This window comes from Maudiozyma barnettii, assembly GCF_903064755.1.
Source record: "Maudiozyma barnettii strain CLIB 1767 genome assembly, contig: KABA2_13, whole genome shotgun sequence".
Classification (NCBI taxonomy): domain Eukaryota; kingdom Fungi; phylum Ascomycota; class Saccharomycetes; order Saccharomycetales; family Saccharomycetaceae; genus Maudiozyma; species Maudiozyma barnettii.
In genome coordinates this window covers 26,967-46,124 of record NW_024545250.1, presented here as the reverse complement: position 1 = coordinate 46,124, position 19,158 = coordinate 26,967, and the positions used below count along the sequence as shown (strand labels likewise).

The 19,158-nt window shown below is 31.3% G+C and overlaps 9 protein-coding genes across 9 annotated transcripts; 5 read left to right on the top strand and 4 right to left on the bottom strand.

Moving 5' to 3' along the window:
- Positions 1-32: 32 nt before the first annotated feature.
- Positions 33-1,433, top strand: SPE1 (ornithine decarboxylase SPE1; the record flags this gene model as incomplete). Its single annotated transcript, XM_041552900.1, has 1 exon — positions 33-1,433. One exon carries the CDS (start codon positions 33-35, stop codon positions 1,431-1,433), a length of 1,401 nt encoding a protein of 466 aa, XP_041408834.1.
- Positions 1,434-1,904: 471 nt separating this feature from the next.
- Positions 1,905-2,819, top strand: LOT5 (Lot5p; the record flags this gene model as incomplete). The annotated part of the gene is made up of 1 exon (XM_041552899.1): positions 1,905-2,819. The coding sequence occupies one exon, from the start codon at positions 1,905-1,907 to the stop codon at positions 2,817-2,819; it is 915 nt and encodes a 304-aa protein (XP_041408833.1).
- A 691-nt stretch (positions 2,820-3,510) lies between these two features.
- PRS1 (ribose phosphate diphosphokinase subunit PRS1) lies at positions 3,511-4,806 on the top strand (the record flags this gene model as incomplete). The annotated part of the gene is made up of 1 exon (XM_041552898.1): positions 3,511-4,806. The coding sequence occupies one exon, from the start codon at positions 3,511-3,513 to the stop codon at positions 4,804-4,806; it is 1,296 nt and encodes a 431-aa protein (XP_041408832.1).
- Positions 4,807-5,070: 264 nt separating this feature from the next.
- On the bottom strand, positions 5,071-8,430 carry VAM6 (Vam6p; the record flags this gene model as incomplete). The annotated part of the gene is made up of 1 exon (XM_041552897.1): positions 5,071-8,430. The coding sequence occupies one exon, from the start codon at positions 8,428-8,430 to the stop codon at positions 5,071-5,073; it is 3,360 nt and encodes a 1,119-aa protein (XP_041408831.1).
- A 391-nt stretch (positions 8,431-8,821) lies between these two features.
- RXT3 (Rxt3p) lies at positions 8,822-9,736 on the bottom strand (the record flags this gene model as incomplete). The annotated part of the gene is made up of 1 exon (XM_041552896.1): positions 8,822-9,736. One exon carries the CDS (start codon positions 9,734-9,736, stop codon positions 8,822-8,824), a length of 915 nt encoding a protein of 304 aa, XP_041408830.1.
- Positions 9,737-10,734: 998 nt separating this feature from the next.
- RPL31A (60S ribosomal protein eL31) lies at positions 10,735-11,698 on the top strand (the record flags this gene model as incomplete). Its single annotated transcript, XM_041552895.1, has 2 exons — positions 10,735-10,791; positions 11,414-11,698. 2 exons carry the CDS (start codon positions 10,735-10,737, stop codon positions 11,696-11,698), a joined length of 342 nt encoding a protein of 113 aa, XP_041408829.1.
- A 975-nt stretch (positions 11,699-12,673) lies between these two features.
- On the bottom strand, positions 12,674-14,761 carry BRE1 (E3 ubiquitin-protein ligase BRE1; the record flags this gene model as incomplete). Its single annotated transcript, XM_041552894.1, has 1 exon — positions 12,674-14,761. The coding sequence occupies one exon, from the start codon at positions 14,759-14,761 to the stop codon at positions 12,674-12,676; it is 2,088 nt and encodes a 695-aa protein (XP_041408828.1).
- Positions 14,762-15,576: 815 nt separating this feature from the next.
- AHK1 (Ahk1p) lies at positions 15,577-18,144 on the top strand (the record flags this gene model as incomplete). The annotated part of the gene is made up of 1 exon (XM_041552893.1): positions 15,577-18,144. The coding sequence occupies one exon, from the start codon at positions 15,577-15,579 to the stop codon at positions 18,142-18,144; it is 2,568 nt and encodes an 855-aa protein (XP_041408827.1).
- Positions 18,145-18,228: 84 nt separating this feature from the next.
- On the bottom strand, positions 18,229-18,753 carry YET3 (Yet3p; the record flags this gene model as incomplete). The annotated part of the gene is made up of 1 exon (XM_041552892.1): positions 18,229-18,753. The coding sequence occupies one exon, from the start codon at positions 18,751-18,753 to the stop codon at positions 18,229-18,231; it is 525 nt and encodes a 174-aa protein (XP_041408826.1).
- Between the last annotated feature and the right edge of the window lie 405 nt (positions 18,754-19,158).

Sequence of the window (19,158 nt, the reverse complement as noted above, 5' to 3'; positions counted from 1 at the left end):
TCTTTTTATTTTTTATTTTATTTATTATCGTCATGTCTGTAGAAACAGCTTCTGAAGGTTACTATTCCCATAGCTTTCAAAATTCTTCTACAACTTTAGTTGACACAAATATCATTAACGTTAAAGCTGATAAATCTGATGATGAACTATCTGATTTTTTACAACAACTAAGGTTAGAAAACCCTGATTTTAAGATATTGCCTCATGCACCTGCTCATAAAACTATCAATGAACAATTGATATCTCATATTACAAATATTAATAATGAAACTTGTTTACCTGGTGAAGAAAATTCTTTCTTTGTTGGTGACTTAAGTGAATTGGATAACCTATATAAAAATTGGAAATTACAACTACCTAGAATCCAACCGTTCTATGCAGTTAAATGTAATCCAAATCCAATCATTTTAAAAAGATTAGCTAAATATGGGGTTAATTTTGATTGTGCTTCAAAATTAGAAATTGAAACTATTTTAAATTTAGGTGTTGATCCATCAAGAATTATTTATGCAAACCCTTGTAAGATGTCATCTTTCATTAGATTTGCTAATGATAAAAAAGTTTTGAAATCTACTTTCGATAACGTCGAAGAATTATACAAGATTAAGAAATTCCATCCAAATTCTGAATTATTCTTAAGAATTACAACTGATGACTCTACTGCACAATGCCGGCTTTCCACCAAATATGGTGCAGATTTAGAAAACGTTAGAGACTTAGTAGCCAAATGTAAAGAATTAGAATTAAACTTATGTGGTGTCAGTTTCCATGTCGGCTCTGGTGCAAATGATTTTAGTACTTTATATAAAGCCACTAGAGACGCTAGATGGGTCTTTGATCTAGTCGAGAACGAATTTAATATGCCTGCTTTGAAAGTACTGGATGTAGGTGGTGGTTTCCAATTAGAATCATTCAAAGAGGCATCATATGTTTTAAATATGGCATTGGATGAATTCTTCCCAGTTGGTTGTAACATTGATATTATTGCTGAACCAGGTAGATATTTTGTTGCTTCTACTTTTACTTTGGCAACAAACGTTATTGCTAAACGTAAAATTAATAACGAAGAATCAATGATCTATATCAATGATGGTGTCTATGGTAATATGAACTGTATCTTATTTGATCATCAAGAACCTGTACCCCGTACCCTATACCACAACGATGAATTTCATTATTTCGACAACGAAACTACTTGTCAAAGGGCTTCTAAGAATCACGTCTACAAAGTATCAATCTGGGGCCCTACTTGTGATGGGTTGGATTGTATCACCAAAGAATATTACATGAAACATGACTTGGTAGTAGGAGACTGGTTATTCTTCCAAGATCTAGGTGCATACACATCCTCGGCTGCCACTGCATTCAACGGATTCGAACAAGCTGCTACTATCATTTTCATTAATGAAAATGGTGAAGTAGTGGAAGAATAAATTTACTCAACTATCCAACCATTTAGCATATCAGAAATCATGAGAAAGAAAAAATCTACAAAATACAAGCTAACAAATAATAGTCGTGTAATCATTCATTCATAACACAAAACCACACACACATATATACACACACATATACATATATATGCATGTTCTTTATTAGTCACTACGTACATCTGAAATACATACTTTTTTTCTTACAATTCTTTCAAGTTTATTGATTCAACCTTCTTATGCATTGAATTTTCTTGGTATGTACGAATTTTATGAGAATTTATCTTCCGCGTTGTGAGGTACACCGTATTTTTAATAGCTCTCTCTTTCTTGAACTGACATATATACATAGTCATTTTAATTAGTACATATTTTCATTTAAAGAAGATAAGAAAACAGAGAAATTTAGAAAACATATTTCGATAGGTTTCAATCTAAAAAACCTAACTAAACTGTGTATACGCTACACATACTATGTCTACGAATAATAAAGAGAAAAATTCCTGCCAAGTCATATGGGTGAAACCAACCATTGAAAATGTTATACCATATGTCCAATACAAACGTACGCAACCAGAAGATAGTGTAATATATGACCCAAATGCAAATTCCCGAGACCTTTTGTTGGGAGGAGGCAGAGATTTAATAATGAGTTTAATGAGCACCACCGACCCAACATCAAATAATATTCCTCAAAATAATGACAATAACAACATAGATAACACCAACAAAGAAAACAATAGTTCAAATTCACTAGACCCTGTTGAGATGTTTATCCTAAATCACTGTATTATTCTATGGTTCGATGGTCTGGGCCATGGTGTACAAATACCTTACTCCTCTGTCATATATCATGCATCTAGAAGAGTAAATTATCGAAATGAGGGACATAAACTGGAAACATTACTGTCATTAGAAAGAGATCCCGTGCTGAATGAATTTTTTCCCACAGATACCCAACAGACTGAAACTAATAACGAAATTGATATTAATGAGTTTACAATGTCGAGTGTAGAGATCATCCTGACCCCAAAATATTCCATGTATGATCGTCATTATAATTCTACTATTGAAACGCTATTTACATTTTCCAATTTCGGGATAAATCGTGGAGACGACATGGTAAATAACTGTAATGAAGCGCTAGCTATTGGTTTAGAACTTTCTTGTGAAAATGAACTGGAAGATTTCACTGAAACTTCTGAAGAACCAGAAATGGCTTCGGCAGGTCAAGATGGAGCCGTATACACAGGGTTACAAGAAGCTATTAATGGAAGACAAAACATATTTCATAACTCTGGGTTTGCTGATGACCTGGATAATAACGATATGATGAACCAAGGCTATTCTAGAGATTCTACAGACGCTGGAATGTCTCTTGAATTATAATATTTTACTGTATACATCAACTACTTCAGAACTCATAATAAGAAATGACATTAAGTTAGTAAATAAACAAGTAAATTCACCTGCATACATAATTATATACCTACACAGAATATGATTTGTCATAAAAGCATTACATAGCTCACTTTTTCTTTAACTATATACCTGTATAGATATATATTGATCGATCAACTAACAATTTAAAAATTGGTTGCGATGGTAATGAATAATACATTCCAACCCTAATTGTTGCAGGTTTAACCAGACATACTAATAAGAAGCGAACCCTATTCCTAAATTACGTATACGGTGATCTCCGGGCACACGGAACAATCCTCAGAAGAAGAAAATTTTTTTTCAGAAAGAAGTCTCTCCGTTTTGGCAAAGCGAAGTTAATAAAGCTCATCTCATCTCCTAACTACAGAATATTTTCACTGATTTAAAAATTTTGGTTTTATTTTTTAAAAAATTAATTTAAATTATTTTCATATTTTAGAACCCAAATTCTTCTGGAATCTTTTTTTGTAATCTCTCTTCTTAAATGTAGGTGTCCTAGTAATTTGGTCCTAACATTATAAGTTTTCAGTGATTGTAAGCATCACATACAATTTTTTCGTTTTGTTCATTAGTGAAGAAGCTACATTTCATCCAGTAACTGGTAATCATCATCATTATTTTTTTTGTTCCATAAATCATGCGTAAGTGTAAGGTTTTCGTTGGTAATTCTCACCCTGAATTAGGTAAGCTTGTCTGTGAAAGACTAGGTATTGAACCGGCTCCATGTTCTTTAAAGAAGTTTGCAAATGGTGAAACTTCCGTCCAAATTGGTGCTTCTGTTCGTGACGAGGATGTCTACGTTATTCAATCAGGCTCTCCAACTGTAAACGATCATATTATGGAATTGTTGATCCTAGTCTCCGCCTGTAGAGGTGGTTCCGCTAGAAAAATCACTGCTGTTATTCCTCAATTTCCTTACTCTAAACAATGTAAGATGAAGAAACACAGAGGTGCCATTACTGCTAGAATGTTAGCTAACTTGTTGATTATGGCAGGTGCGGACCATGTTGTCTCTATGGATTTACATGCTTCCCAAATGCAAGGTTTCTTCACAAAACCCGTGGATAACCTGTATGGTGGTCCAAGTTTGGCTAAATGGATTAGAGAAAACGTTCCTGATTATAAAGATGCCGTCGTTGTTTCTAAGAATCCAGGTGGTACTAAGAGAGTCACTGCTCTAGCAGACTCTTTAAAGATCAATTTTGCAATGATTCACACCGATCGTCGTCGTGCTAAGGATCTATATTCCCAAAACAAGGATCTACAACAACTAAGACTAAGAAAACAGTCAATGCTAAGAAAAAGTAGACCTATCGTAAGACAGGGTGATGATCCAAACGAGGAAGAAAATATCATCTTTAGTAACGGTATCCAAACAGCCAGAATTCGTAACGGCCATGTCATTGGTGACGAGGAAGCTGATGAAGAAGCTGATGAAGTCGCTATGGAATCTGATGAAGGTGACGAATCTACTCCCGTTGCTCCAAGCGATTCGTATGCCCTTGGCGGTACATATGATGCCCTAGACTCTGAGGATGAAGAAGATGAAGAAGAAGAGATCCACAAGGAAAAATTGATTACATTAGTCGGTAACGTCCGTGACCGTGCTGCTATTATTCTAGATGACATGATCGATAGACCAGGTTCCTTTATTAGTGCTGCTGAACATTTGGTCCAAAATTGTGGTGCTAAAAGAGTCTACGTTGTGGCCACTCACGGTATATTTACAGGCGACTGTTTAGAGGAATTAGAAAAGTGTGAGTACATCCATCAAATTATTGTCACTAACACATTCCCAATTGCTGTAGAACGTCTAAGCAGTTCTAAGAAATTAGTCAGTATTGATGTTTCACCAATATTTGCCGAATGTATTCGTCGTGATCATTACGGTGAGAGTATCTCTGTTTTGTTTGATTCTTTGGCATCTATATAATCTAAAAATATCGAAAAGCAGGATAATTGTAGCAATTAAGAATTGCATAATTGTTACATCTTACTTTTCTTAATTGGATTGCAACATCAAGGAACTATAAAAAATCAAAAATCAAAAAAGGTTTTTTTGGATCCTATGTAGATATAAAGTATTTCACATTTTAATTTCATATCTCTGTACATTAAGTTAGTCATTGACAATTCTTTTACGATTCTGTCTCAAGAAATAAATTATTGTTGGTATAAAAGTGTCACTAAATAATAATTATGTATTCTTCATATCTCCGACAGTCCGTGGTCCAGCGCTTATTTTATTACCGTCTGTCTGTACAGAAAACGAGCGAGATCGACGAACTCTAGCACAATTGTAATGAACCACGTAATCTTTCCCATCAATATTATGCCATATTACTTCTTCAGAGGTAAAAATCGAAAAAGGTTTTGCACAAACGGGACATTTATACGTTTCATTTACAGTCATAAATTTAGATAATTCTTTATTCAAGTTGAATGTCTCGTTCACAAGTTCTACCTGCAATAAAGCCTTCTTTAAATCGACCTCTTCTTTATTATGCTGATTTGATACAACAATATTCGTCAATTCCTTTCCTATATCCTGGATGGGTATCGATTGTGGTAATTTTTCTAAGATCATCAAACTATCTATTCTTGATCCTTGATCCTTTAGAAACATCATAATTTGCTTGCTATATTGTATCCCATTATTGACAGTTAATGCGGCTTCATTAGTCTCTTTCATGTATCGTTCAACAATCTTTTCAAATAAATATAGTATTACTTCTACTCCTTGATCTTGGACAGATTCAAATAACCTATCACAATATGATGACGATTTTTTATAATCATCAAGATCTGAATATAATATATCTATTGCATGTGTATGATTGCCTTCCTTGAATAATGCATACGTTTCCATAATTTGAATGAAATGTTTTATCTCTGATTTTAAGGAGTTACCATCGCAGTCCCTATCATTTTCTAGGAATTTATTAAATATCGAATATACCTTTGAAGCATCATAATGAAGCGGCAACTCAAGAACGGATTTAAGTTTTCGTCTCACCTTGATGTTGCTAATGCCGATTAGATATTGGTCGATTAATTCATAAATGAGGTTATCATCAATAATATCCACAGTACTAACATATACTTCTAAATAGGTTAGCGATAAACTTTGGTTGTAGTTTTTAATGAATTGATAAATTTGCATACCCTTAGTTTCTTTACTTATTGCGGTCTCATCAAAAAATATGTCTTTCAATATTTCACATTTGACTGATTCCGTGGTTCCGTAATTTTCGAGAAGCCAGTCAGTATAATGCATAACTTCTTTAATATGATTATTGCCCATAGATTTCAGGTAAGATATTATTAATACTTTAACCAATTCTTTTACTTTTAATTTATTGGCTTCACTTGTTGGTTCATCCAATAAGGAAACCAAATACATCAGAGCATCCTCATGTTTATTCTGTTGGTGATAGAATCCAATTAATTCTTGAGGCATATTATGTGATTTTAATGTATTTACAACAATCTCCGGGTCACATGAATTTCCTACCCTTATCAATGGCCCAACCATAGCAGGAACATACTTGATATACATCTTAAATAGAACAGTATCAACTAGTTTCAACATATCATTGATTGTAACTTGGCCATGGTTATCAAGTAAGAAGAAATCTAATTTTTGCTGTATAGATCTGTTGTAGTAATTCCAAGTAATTCCTGTATTATTATTCTTTCTAAGATTTTTTAGATTTCTTCTAGTATCTGTTAAGTATGGAATAACCCATTTTTTGAATAAATCTGGTGTAATTCCAGTTGGAGCAGGTGAAATTAGAGAGTTGTTCTCATTTATACATTTATGTTCTTCACTTGTCAGGGAATTGACTAATCCAGAAACATCAGGAGGAAACGTGTTTAGGATAACTAATTGTGGTGGTGCCCATACATCAATAAAATAGGTAAAAACGCCTTTTACAATTATATCTTCCAAAATTCTTATGCGTTTCTCATCGAAAACAGGTCGGTTTATCTTGTCATTATCACCCTGTTTTGCTAATTCCTTTTCAGTAGGGTAAATAATATCCAGACAATCCTCGAGTGCATCAAATATTTTCAGGCACCACAAAACTGTGAAATCTCTCAATTTCATGGCACATACATTCAACGAATCTTCTGGGCTAGGTGAGGCACATAGGTCTAAAGAATATGGAGAACGAAGGAAAAATTGGTAAAAAAGAACCTTTCTCCATAGATAATAAAAATCAGAATCATGGAATTTGCCACAAATTGTGACATCGTCAGAACTCTCTTGATTACTGCTTTGGTTACTTCCGCCATCAAGTTCTGTTATATCGTCATCAACCTGATAATGATAAAGTAATATTCGATCGTTATTTGTCCATATTATTAAATATGTACCCAGTACCTTTTCCACCTTTTTGATACCATCAAGAATATACTCTTCAAGAAATGTAAAACCATTTTCATAGTCCACAAATTTTAATTCTTTTGAATTATACATCATTAATATGTCAGAAGATATGTATTCAACATTCTCAAAGGACGAATTCCACTCAAAAAATTGTTCATGACTATTGGTTATTAAGAACGGCTCTTTATCACGTTCTAAATTAACCTCAAACAAACTTTCTGTTAACCCATCAATAATAAACGGGGAAGAATATATATTATTAAAACTGTATCGTATCCTCCTGTAAATCCCTTTATCTCTATCAGTTCTACGATGCCAAAACCCTGATAAATTTGATTTCTTAGTCATATTACTCCCTTGCGACGACGAAACGCGCTCTAATACCTCATAGTTCGATGATCCTGATAGTACCATTTTATTTGGATATGACAAATTACACTGACGTCTTAGATCTACTATGGCAGAAACCATATTTGATGGAAAATTTCGTTTTACAATTTTTCGAATCCTAATTAGTTTCATTAATACATAATTCCAAACAAATACGCCATTGTTGGTGGTAATAATTATCCCATTTGGTGTAGCATTTACAGATGTCACATGATCATTTGAGCTTGGAAGTTTAATTTCGACCATCGACTTGTAGATTCTTCCCTTCCAGATCAATAATCTAAGCTTTGACGATTTTATTGTTGCATAAAGTAAAAATGTTGACATTGAGTCCTCATTATGTGAGCTTCTTTCACCATTTGTTTCAGCTAAGGACTCAAGTTCTGCCGATGAGTTATCATCATTAGCCTTTGTTGTCGAAGGAGATATTGTTGTGGTAGTTAACCACCATTTTGAAATTCCTCTTTTATCTACTATTCTATCATATGCATGTAGATTAAAACTGTTTAATAACAGGATGACGTTTTTGCATTGGACGAAAATGGTAGAAAGTTGTTCTGAATATAAGAGATCAAATATCTTAGGATCATCTATATGTAAATTTTTCAAAATATTTGGGTATACTTGAAATAACTTAAACTTATCATTTTCCCTTGAATAAACTTCCACATTACCATCAGTTTTCGCCAAAATCAATCTTTTAGATTCTGCAATTGGAAGTACAGCTGTGATACCTGGTGAGACAATTGTATCCTTGAGTCTTGCTCTTAACATTTCATGTATTTATTAAGACTTTTGAGCAATTCTGTCTTATTCTAAATAATACTCAATATCCTGGTTAAATTTTAATAGAGTCTCACAAATGAATACGTTCTTTAAACCTCTATGATAATTGGTTTTTAAACTATTTTCCCCTTATATGTAATATTACTATCTTTTATAGACTAATTACTCAATATTTGTTTAGTCTTCTTATCCTAAGAGCAACGCGCCCTTTTTAAACAGCACTCTATAATATTAAAAAGTAAACTTAGTATAATTTAAACATTTGACATATTTTACAAAACAAAAAAATATAAGTGAAAAGTTACCATGAAGAAACTTTCTCATACTAAAACCTGTACACACTATATAATTAACTATACTGTTTTCAACTCTTCAAAAATTATTTTTGGGTCTTCCAGGCACTTATATCCACTTCTTCCATGGAATGAGTAACTTTGATCTCATAAATACCAAAACTTAGACCATCATGGTGAGCAGGGCCCAGCCAACTTCTAGCCACAACACCGTTCTTGTTCAAACCAACATAACCTTCAAGACAGTCTAAAATCAAAATTGTAACCTCAAGGCTAGTTTCGAAGGGAATAAATGCACCGCCTACAACATTATCTTGATTTTGTATATTTGCTGGCGTTCTCTTTCTCGGTATATCATTTGAATCATTTTTACTATCTAACATATTGAAAAAACCGATATGTTTTAAAACAACTAAAGGATCTGAATCATCTGTGTATATATCGGACCCCCAAATTTCCCTATTTTGTAATCTTGTAGAATCACCTGAGAGAAAGTTAGTAATTTCATTTGAATTTATTTTTATCTTAACTAATTTGTTTATATTTGTTCGATTAAAAGGTGGTAAAAAACAATCTGGTGTATATTGTTTTTTAAAATTATAAGGGTATGGCAAATCTACATTATCAAGCTTATTATTAATTAGACCAACCTTTGGGTATTTCATAAATTGTCCCATCTTATTTGACACATATTCCATTTCACCAATCAATACTGGTTCCTTTTTATATTTATCTCGTGTATAATTCAATATAGGTAATGAATCCATTTTAGATATCTGTATATTTCCTTGAGTTACTAAATTAGGATCATCATTATGTGACAAACTTTCAGAGTTTCCTCGAGAATCGGATTTAGGAGTCAGATTCGCTCTTCTAGTTGAATCCAATATAGTCTCTTGTAAACTATAAATCTGTGATTGTGTCTTTCTATAGTTTTCATTTGGATCATTCATTGCTACATTAGGATCTGCATTTGAATAACCTGGCATGTAGGTAGTCATGTTGGAATTATGAAGTTGAGGGAACGCGATGATCTATTTTACTTTTGTTCAGAGGACTTCAGTTAGTCTTTGATATTACAACATATATATATATAGATGTACACATATACTTGATTCCACAGTAAATATAAAATATTTAGGTAGAAATATATATTGCGCTGATTATATCGATATTAATATTATATAAGGTATTATGTAAACATCTTTGCATTACTTTTTTTTAGAAGAGAAGGGGTTAGCAATCGATGCAATAAGCCATTAAAAATTTCAAGGGAGAAACGGAACATCGCCGAGCATTGATTGTATCTGTTTCTCATTCTCTCTCTCTCATACAGTTTCACTGACAGAAGAGAATGATATCTACGCCTGCCTGCTTCTATCTCTCTTTTCTCCCACTCTCCGTTCCTTTAATTCACACTAGTAATTTACAATCTAACAGGATTTACAACGTATATCCAATTTTTTTTATTTTTGTTTTTGTCAGTATGAGTTAACTGGGAGAGTTGAAAAGAGATGTGACTATTCCAACACCCACACATTCTAGTAGTACATCCGGACATTCCATTTATTTTTATGAAAAATTTGGTTATATTTTCTGTCATTATCTGGAATGGTGAAAAAATGCCCGCGTCATCTGAACGAATTAATTTTTCAATCTGGCTACGATCATTCTTTAGACAAAAAATTGAAAAATTGTACCTCCTATTGAACCAAGTACGTTTTGAAATACTAGACAGCAAAATTATGTAACATGGAGGAAGATGGCCTGCCTTCCATCATCATCAAGTTTGTAAGTGTTCACAAACAGGTAGAGTGAGGGAGAGGTTCTGTATTGCTAAGCAATTACTGAGCTTGTGGAACTAAACTCACCAATTGGAAGACTAAGATATTGATATCTTCAAGTAAAGGTATATATCAAGAAGGTATATAATTGTATAGTAACTTATATATAGCTTTTAATACATTTAAGAATACACCATACACAATCTAAGGAAAAAATGGCCGGTTTGAAAGACGTTGTCACCCGTGAATACACCATCAACTTGCACAAGAGAGTATGTTTTTAATAAAAAAAATGAAGATAAATAGTGATAATGATTATAAAGGTTTCAATGCGACTATACTTAAGAAGTTAACATCTATGCTATAAAGACAAAATAAGTAGAATTATGGTATTATGCGAACAAAAAGAGTGAAATTTATACTAGAAATACGTGACAATTCCAGAACACGAAACAATAAAAAATTATGAGTTATACACACACACACAGAAATATATTTTATTTTAAAATGATATGAGAATTTTATGATAGAACCACGAATACAATACTACCAAGGAAGCGATGAACTTCATGAAGTAATTGAAATATGTTGACTTCTCAACTTGATCAAATTTTCAGAATGTTTTATTAAAGAAATATTCCTGTAAATCTGTCAAGAATGATTATGCTTTGTTTCAATTATGCCAAATAAAGAGACACTCATATTATGGATTAAAATATGACGTACTTTAGTAACCAAATAATATACCTGATTGATCTGAACTATTTAGAATTTGATATTTCCTTTCTTTTCCAAGTTGTAATTTACTAACAAAAAAAATACCTTGCTTTCAATCTTTTTGTAATATTATTACGAGAAATTCTGAATACAAACACATTTATTAATTTTAAATAGCTACACGGTGTCTCCTTCAAGAAGAGAGCTCCAAAGGCTGTCAAGGAAATCAAGAAGTTCGCTAAGCTACACATGGGTACCGAAGATGTCCGTCTAGCTCCAGAACTAAACCAAGCTATCTGGAAGAGAGGTATCAAGGGTGTTGAATACAGACTAAGATTGAGAATCTCTAGAAGAAGAAACGAAGAAGAAAACGCTAAGAACCCATTGTTCTCTTACGTTGAACCAGTTCTAGTTGCTTCTGCTAAGGGTCTACAAACTGTCGTTGTCGAAGAAGATGCTTAAATGTCTCATTTTCCAAACTAAATTAATTCAAGGAAGGAAAATAAACACATTTTTTTATTATATCTTTTAAAATATAGCAACATTGTATAACTTTCATAAGTAAGTTTAATCATTTAAGATTATAAATAATCAATTTTAATTAGTGAAGTGTCAACTACACTAAGCGCATATTTGATAATGCAGCGAATCAACATATACGCTACCGATTATGTGAGCATGTTTACGTAGTTATTATAAGAAATTATAGATATTTTACTAGTCGACATAAAACTATGTTTGAAGATTAATTCAGTGTAACTATGACAAAAAAATACTGACCACTCATTACATTAAAAGACGTACCTGAGTGTTATTCAATAAATCAGTCGACATCAAAACGATATCATCCAATATATCAAATAACGATATATCTTAAAGAATAGCTTGCGGCTACCTCTGTTCTCAATAGATCAGCAAAAAATAAAAAATATCATCCTTATAATCATTCAACATGTTTTACGATAACAATTTTGAAAAGAAATGTGAACTCACAAAGTCCAAACAAATATGAGATCACTAATGGTAAGTCCTTACAAAAAAGATATCAGATATATCAACAATGTAAGTTGGTATAAATTCATTTTGTATTGATTATTAATAATAACCTTGATTTGGTTCTACAATTTCAATAATATATATTTCATGGATACATCCACGTCTCTATATATATATATAAGTATTTTTTTCCAATTCTACGCATCGCTTAAACTGAAAAAAATGCGAAAAAAAAAATGCATTAAATTTCAAAAAAAAATATTGAAGACATATTAGGGCTTCTCGCTAATCATAATAATAATAATAATAATAATAATAATACAATGCTCTTTTATGAGTGTGAATGCACAAAAACCTATATTTACATTCTATGATAATATAAAGTTATAAACAAATGCCTACAGACATGCCAGATATTCGTCAGCATGTTGCTCGAGTACTCTACAGATGGATTGGGAGTAGATCATTTGAACTAAATGGGTAATTACAAGTAGGACATTTTCTCATTCTAGCTGCCAATCTTTCATTACAGCAATCCTCACAGAATACGTGACCACAAGTCTTAATGGCCATATTTTTCCAATTCTTAGAACACAAAGAACAGTAAACTAAAGTACGGAAGTTCTCCAACTCTTGAGACAAAGTATCTTCATCTTCGTCGTCATAGTGTCTTTTCTTGTCATTTACTTTACCTGTAAATGAAACTAACTTTTGATGTAACGTTTTGCATTTCTCATCAATGTTAATATTTCTCTGTTTCAATACTTTATTTTCTGTTTCTAATTCATTGTTATGATTCTTTAGTTTATTAATTCCAGTGACAAAATCTAAATTTTCCCCTTTCAAAACAGATATTTTCTTTTCAGATTTATTAATTTGAGAATTTAGGTCTATAATTTTCAAGGATTCCAGTTTTGCAGAGTCTATTAGTCTCTTTTCATTATTCTGCGATAATTGCAATTGTTTGTACAAATTTTCGATCTTTTGTTGCAATAATTTCTCAGCATCTTTCAGTTGTAAGATTAATTCATTTGTTTTAGTGATAGCCTTACTCATATTTTTATTTTCTATTAAAATAGGATCCTTTGATCTCATTGCTGCAAAATATTTTTGATCTGCTTTCGTCTTTTCAACCTTCAGTTTAGCTATCATTGATTCTTCATTAATTAAATCTGCGTATTTCTTATTATTAATTTGAGTCAATTCTTTAAATGCAAGTTCCATATCTTGAAGTTCCTTAAGTAATATATTTTCGGAAGTGGAATCAGATCTATTTTCATATTTCTTCCATTGTTCATTAGATAATTCTAATGATTTTTTCAGATCATCAAGAATAATAGGTGTTTTAGTCTCCGCTTCTAATATTGATAATCTGGAAAGTAGGTCGTCACGAGCTGTTCTAATTCTAACAAGATCTTTTTCAAGTGCTAAATTTTGAGTCTTCAGTACTTCTGAATTTGCACTAAATTCATTGGTTATCTTGTTATTAAAAATCTCTTTTTCACTAGATAGCTTTTGGAATTTGCCTAAGAATGAATCATTAATCTGTTTCAATTGATTATTTTCTCTAATTAAAATGTCAATCTTGGATTTCATAGCATTGACATCAATATTATCATTCCTTGTCAACCCAGTCGAAATAGTGTTTGCTGCAGATAGTTGCTTTTCTAAAGCAAGTATCTTTTCAGAATTAGAATTTTTAAACTTTTCTATTTCTTCAATAATAATCTTTAATTCTTTAATTTCATTTTGTAAATCTGAAACTTTTATTTCATATTCTGTCATTATTTTTTTCTCGTTCACATCACTATTCTCTGATATGATTTCATTTTCATCATTTTCATTTATCTTGGTACCTTCTGTTGCTAAAGTTTTAGTTTCTGTTTTAACACTTTTTACATCTGTGTTGTTTGTAGTTTCCTTATCCTGGGTTTCTTTCTGATCTTCTCCTTCTAATTCTTTTTTGAAAACTCTCTTTAATGTCTGAGAGTCCTCACGATCAAATTTTTTAATCAACCTCTCATAATATACTTTTAGAGAAGAAATTTCATCTACCAACTCTTTATTCTTATAATATAGCTCCTTCTTTACCTTTTGTAATTCTTTTAGTTCTAATGCTAATCTCGAGAGACGTTCATTTTCATCAACAGTCGCAGTACCTGATTCAGTTAGATATTTCGTTAATATCTTCATAAAGGAATCACTGAGCTGTATAACCTCATTTTCATCAGAGGTGGCCATTCTACTGCATATATTTTCTTCTTCAGTATTATTATTCTCTTTACTAATGACTTGTAAAAAATTAGCCAATGTAATGATCAAAGCCATCAAGTTAGACAACTTTGTTGAGACGTCAATATAATTTTTCTTAGACACCTCATATTGTTCATTCACAGCATTTAGACTGACTCTCTTTTCATTCATACACCTATACATAGCTTCTTTTTGAAACGATATAACATCATTTTGAGTCAGTGGTTCGTCAGGGTTACTCAGCTTCAGCTTCTTAGAAGGTGGTGCCGTCGTCATATTGAGGTAAATATTAAAATAATTCGCGGTGTATTATGTTCTAAAACGTATGCACCAAATACCAGCTATAAAGAAGTTAGGATATCGAATAGATATAACCTTCTAATATTATGTCGAAAAGTCAAAACGTTCAAATAGAAGTATATCGAATGAAACGCTAGCACCAAATGTATTAGAAAGCAATATATACGACGTTTTAACTCCAGCAAAAATATGTGATCTTATGTAGTTGATTTTAGATGACTATTATAAAACCTTCCTTCCTTTCTTATATTATTAGTATTAGAATTAGTAAACATAAGAAGTTACCATTTGGAAAAATTCGTGTTGAAGTTTTATTTTCGTATTATGCTTCATGGTTTTTTTTCGATGGCTGGATAACGTACACAGTGATTATTGTTTTTTTCATTTGGCAATGTTTACATTGACGTATTATATAATAAATTATGAAAGTATTAAACCCTATAATTGGCTATAACGTAGGGTTTAATAAAACGAGATCATACAGGAAAAAACAATAAACTGTCAATCTAAATATAAATAGTTTTAAACGAACTCCAGGTAGTTTGGGAAGTCACAATTAAATCATTCTACAGCAAGAGCTTTATGTTATCAACTTTGGTTTGTAGAAAATAGGAGTTCAAATCGGTTATTTCAGAAAACCACATAAAACTAATATTTTTTTGACGTTCTTAGATAGTTGCAAATCAGGATTTATTTCAAGATTATTTCTGTTCCGCAAGATTATTCAATTAATTTTATTTCGAAGATAGTTACCACAACTAAGTGTATGATTTCACCCACAATCTGAGTAAATGGAATCTCTTCGAGCCTTCGCTAAAGTAGGATTCAAACTCATAAATAATCAAAATGAGAAATTTAGTACTTTAAATGGAAATTCATTCGCAAATGTGGATGATATCGATTGTATTGATTTCGATCTATCATCCTCATTAGAAATCGATATAAATGATGACGCCAAATTATTTCATGCTCTCAATAGATTTATAACATTAATTAACAATAGAAACAAACATTTGAACTCAAGAATCCAGGATATAACCGAAGATGAATTTCAAAAATCTGATCCACAGATCATCTCTAACAAAATTTTTGAAAATACAAATTTTGGTAATACTTACATCGCCCAATTCATACGTTATAATCTGATAAAATATTTACGAAATATTCAACTATATTCTGATAACGAGACTACAGGTGAAGAATTAAGAGATGTTCTGGGCCACTGGTGGTCGTACATACTCGATCTTCTTGCCAGTGATAAAACCAATATCAGAACTAAAAAGCAACCAAAAAATATAAATAAAAGAAATAGCACTTTCTCAATAAAGAGCGAAGATTCAACAATTTCTAAAGAGAACCTTAATCGCAATATTTCCAAGTCTTATATATCCATAGAGTTAGTCTCTGTGTGCCTTGAATCCATTAGTAGAATAATGAGCCGTTTATTAATCTTAGAGGATAATAATAATAAGGAAAATTTAACAAAATTTTCGGATAATATTTTAAGAACAATTCATGTCATAACAGCACAATTGGTGGAAAATTCTCGACAGATCAAAGAACTCTCATACAAGACAGGGAAAGACCATCACATTCAAATTGCATTTTGTAATAATTACAACTCCCTTATTAGATCATTTTTAGGGAAACTTTTAGCCTTCGCATTTATTTACATACCTGATGATTTACAATTTGACGTTCAACTTATTGAGGCACTACAACCAAATTTCAAAATAGACATAGCACACCAGTCCAATATAATACCTTGGAAGAAACGAAATTTTTTCGCAACTAAATTAAAGAAAAATGTGGAAAAACCACAATCTAGTATTCTTAATCCAGATAAAAAGAAAATCTTTAGAATTATCATATCATACATTCGCCATGATATGTGTTTTATTTCTTTTTATTGGCATTATTGGTATATTATGTTTAAAATATTATCTCAAAATGACAATAATAATATAATTCATAAAGACACCATTACAGGTATGTGCCCAGGATGTGACATTTTTATCGAACATTCTATTAATCATTTTATTCGCAACGATCTTTACAAAGCGAACAAATTTCTCAAAAATGTTCGTAAGCAAAATATAAACTCAAACATTAATGACAGTATGCCAAATTCAGATATTATAACTGATAATGAATCATTGACTTCAAATTCTAGATCAAATAATGTCGAAAATTTAGACACATTTGTAGAGGATACATTCAAGACTTTAAAAATATGGAACTCTCTTAAGTTAATATATATAAAATTTCCTACTGAAGTTGAAAATTCAAACGTATTACTTAGGGCCCACGATGAAGCACAATTAAAATATATCAAGACAATACCCGCTTATGATTTCCAAGTCGCAAATATTGTGTACAATAAACTATTGAAGAAGATTACGGATATTTTCCCGGATGTCACCTTTTTGACATGGTCCATATGGATAGATGGGTATATGAACCTTTTAAGAACTTGTAACATGAACAACCAAATAATTGCTATTCTTTCACTTTTTAATACCTGGGAGTCTATCCCTGAGAATGAACAAATAAGAATTACCAAAGAAATAGTCGGAAATGATGATATTTGGGAGGATTTAACGTTACATACGGCTGAAAATTTAGTGCATGTTCTATTCTCTAAACTTCTCATATTCAAGATGTCAAAAATTAATGATCCTGAAACAAAACAACTCATCATTAATAAATTGAGCTTTTTCCATTTCCAATTCAATACATTAACGAAATACTTAGATGATGACGAATCAAAGGACAACGTAGAATACGATTGCTCATTAAATTATGGTGGAGACTCGGTACTAATATTTCATATAAATAAAAAATTCATATTAGGAAAGTTAAAAAGTTCCACTCAAAACACAACAAAGAATGAAAGATTAATTTACGATAAAAAGAATTGGATATTAGGCCCATTGGATATTAACTGTAGAAAAGAATATAAGGGTTTATTGGAACCACCTGAATTCACTAAGTTAAGATTTATTATTTCAAATAATGAATCTAGAATGGGGTTTAGGATTATGATTTTCCCTAATGTCGGAAAAACAATTGAATACTGGAATTCTAAATGGTTAAACAATTCGAAGGTTGACATGCCTGTAGAAGAAAAAGCATTACCATTTAAACCATTAGAACCAATAAACACGTCATTATTTGGCGAAATCGTTGAAGTTTCAGACGGAATTGAAATGAAGAGCAATATTTCTAGTCGCAAGACACAATATGAAAAATTATTCAAATTTATCAGATTATTCAATCTCACAATGGTGGAATATTATGATTTCCAAAATTTTGAGAATGATGAGAATATATACATTGACTTCGAACTCTTCAAGTAGCATGTTTACCATCCATATTTATTAAGTTTTGCATTTTATACGATATACATATATACATACATACATTAATTCATTACTACAGCATTATAAATCTTTAGAATTCTTTTCCAACGCTTCTGCTCTTTCTTTCAAATCCTTTATCTTATCTTCTTTTTCCTTAATTAAAATTTCTAATTCTTCCTTTGTCAATTCTTCTTCATCTTTGTGATCATCTTTTCTATATTTTGCTTTTAAATTTAACAATTCATTAACCAATGCAAAAGTTTTTGTCACAATAAATGTTAAGAATAATGTGATCCCTGTCAAATATAGATTTCTCTGTTGAAAGAATTTTCTTGATAAAAGTTCAATCCTTTGATGGCCCTGTGTGACTTCTATAGCTAATTCTTTATTAATATTGTAAACTTTATTAATGGAGTCAATAAATAACAATAGAATAAAACCTAAAATACATTTTATTGCCACTTGAACGTTACTATTCTTAAACGGTTTTAATAGCACCAATGTCAATGGTTTACGAAACTTAGTTGGAATAGGCAATGCTAACAGAGTAAATAAAACAATCTCTAAAACTAGGATACCAAAAATGAGGCTGTAATATAAAGACATTATTATTTTTTGTTTGAACTTAATGATAGATCACTGAAAAGAATAAACGATTATAACAAATATATGCAGTTACTACTAAAACTGAAAACTTTCCTACTTAATGGATTAAATATATTTAAAACAACCAAAATTAATTAGTTAGAATAATAAAAGTTGGTTTAACTTTTCCCTCACTAAAATATGTCAATTGATATATACGTTTATATACCTTAATGTTAAGGGAGATCAGTTCAGAACTATAAGGAAGAGGCGTTTCTGTATCCTCTATAACAAATATTTTATTACACACTTCTAATAAATCGGCAGTGCCTTTTTTTCCTTAATTTTTCCCCGTATCAATCTATCTATTCAATTTTGTCATTCTTTGGACAGTACGCTATAATAATAATAATAATAATCAATTTA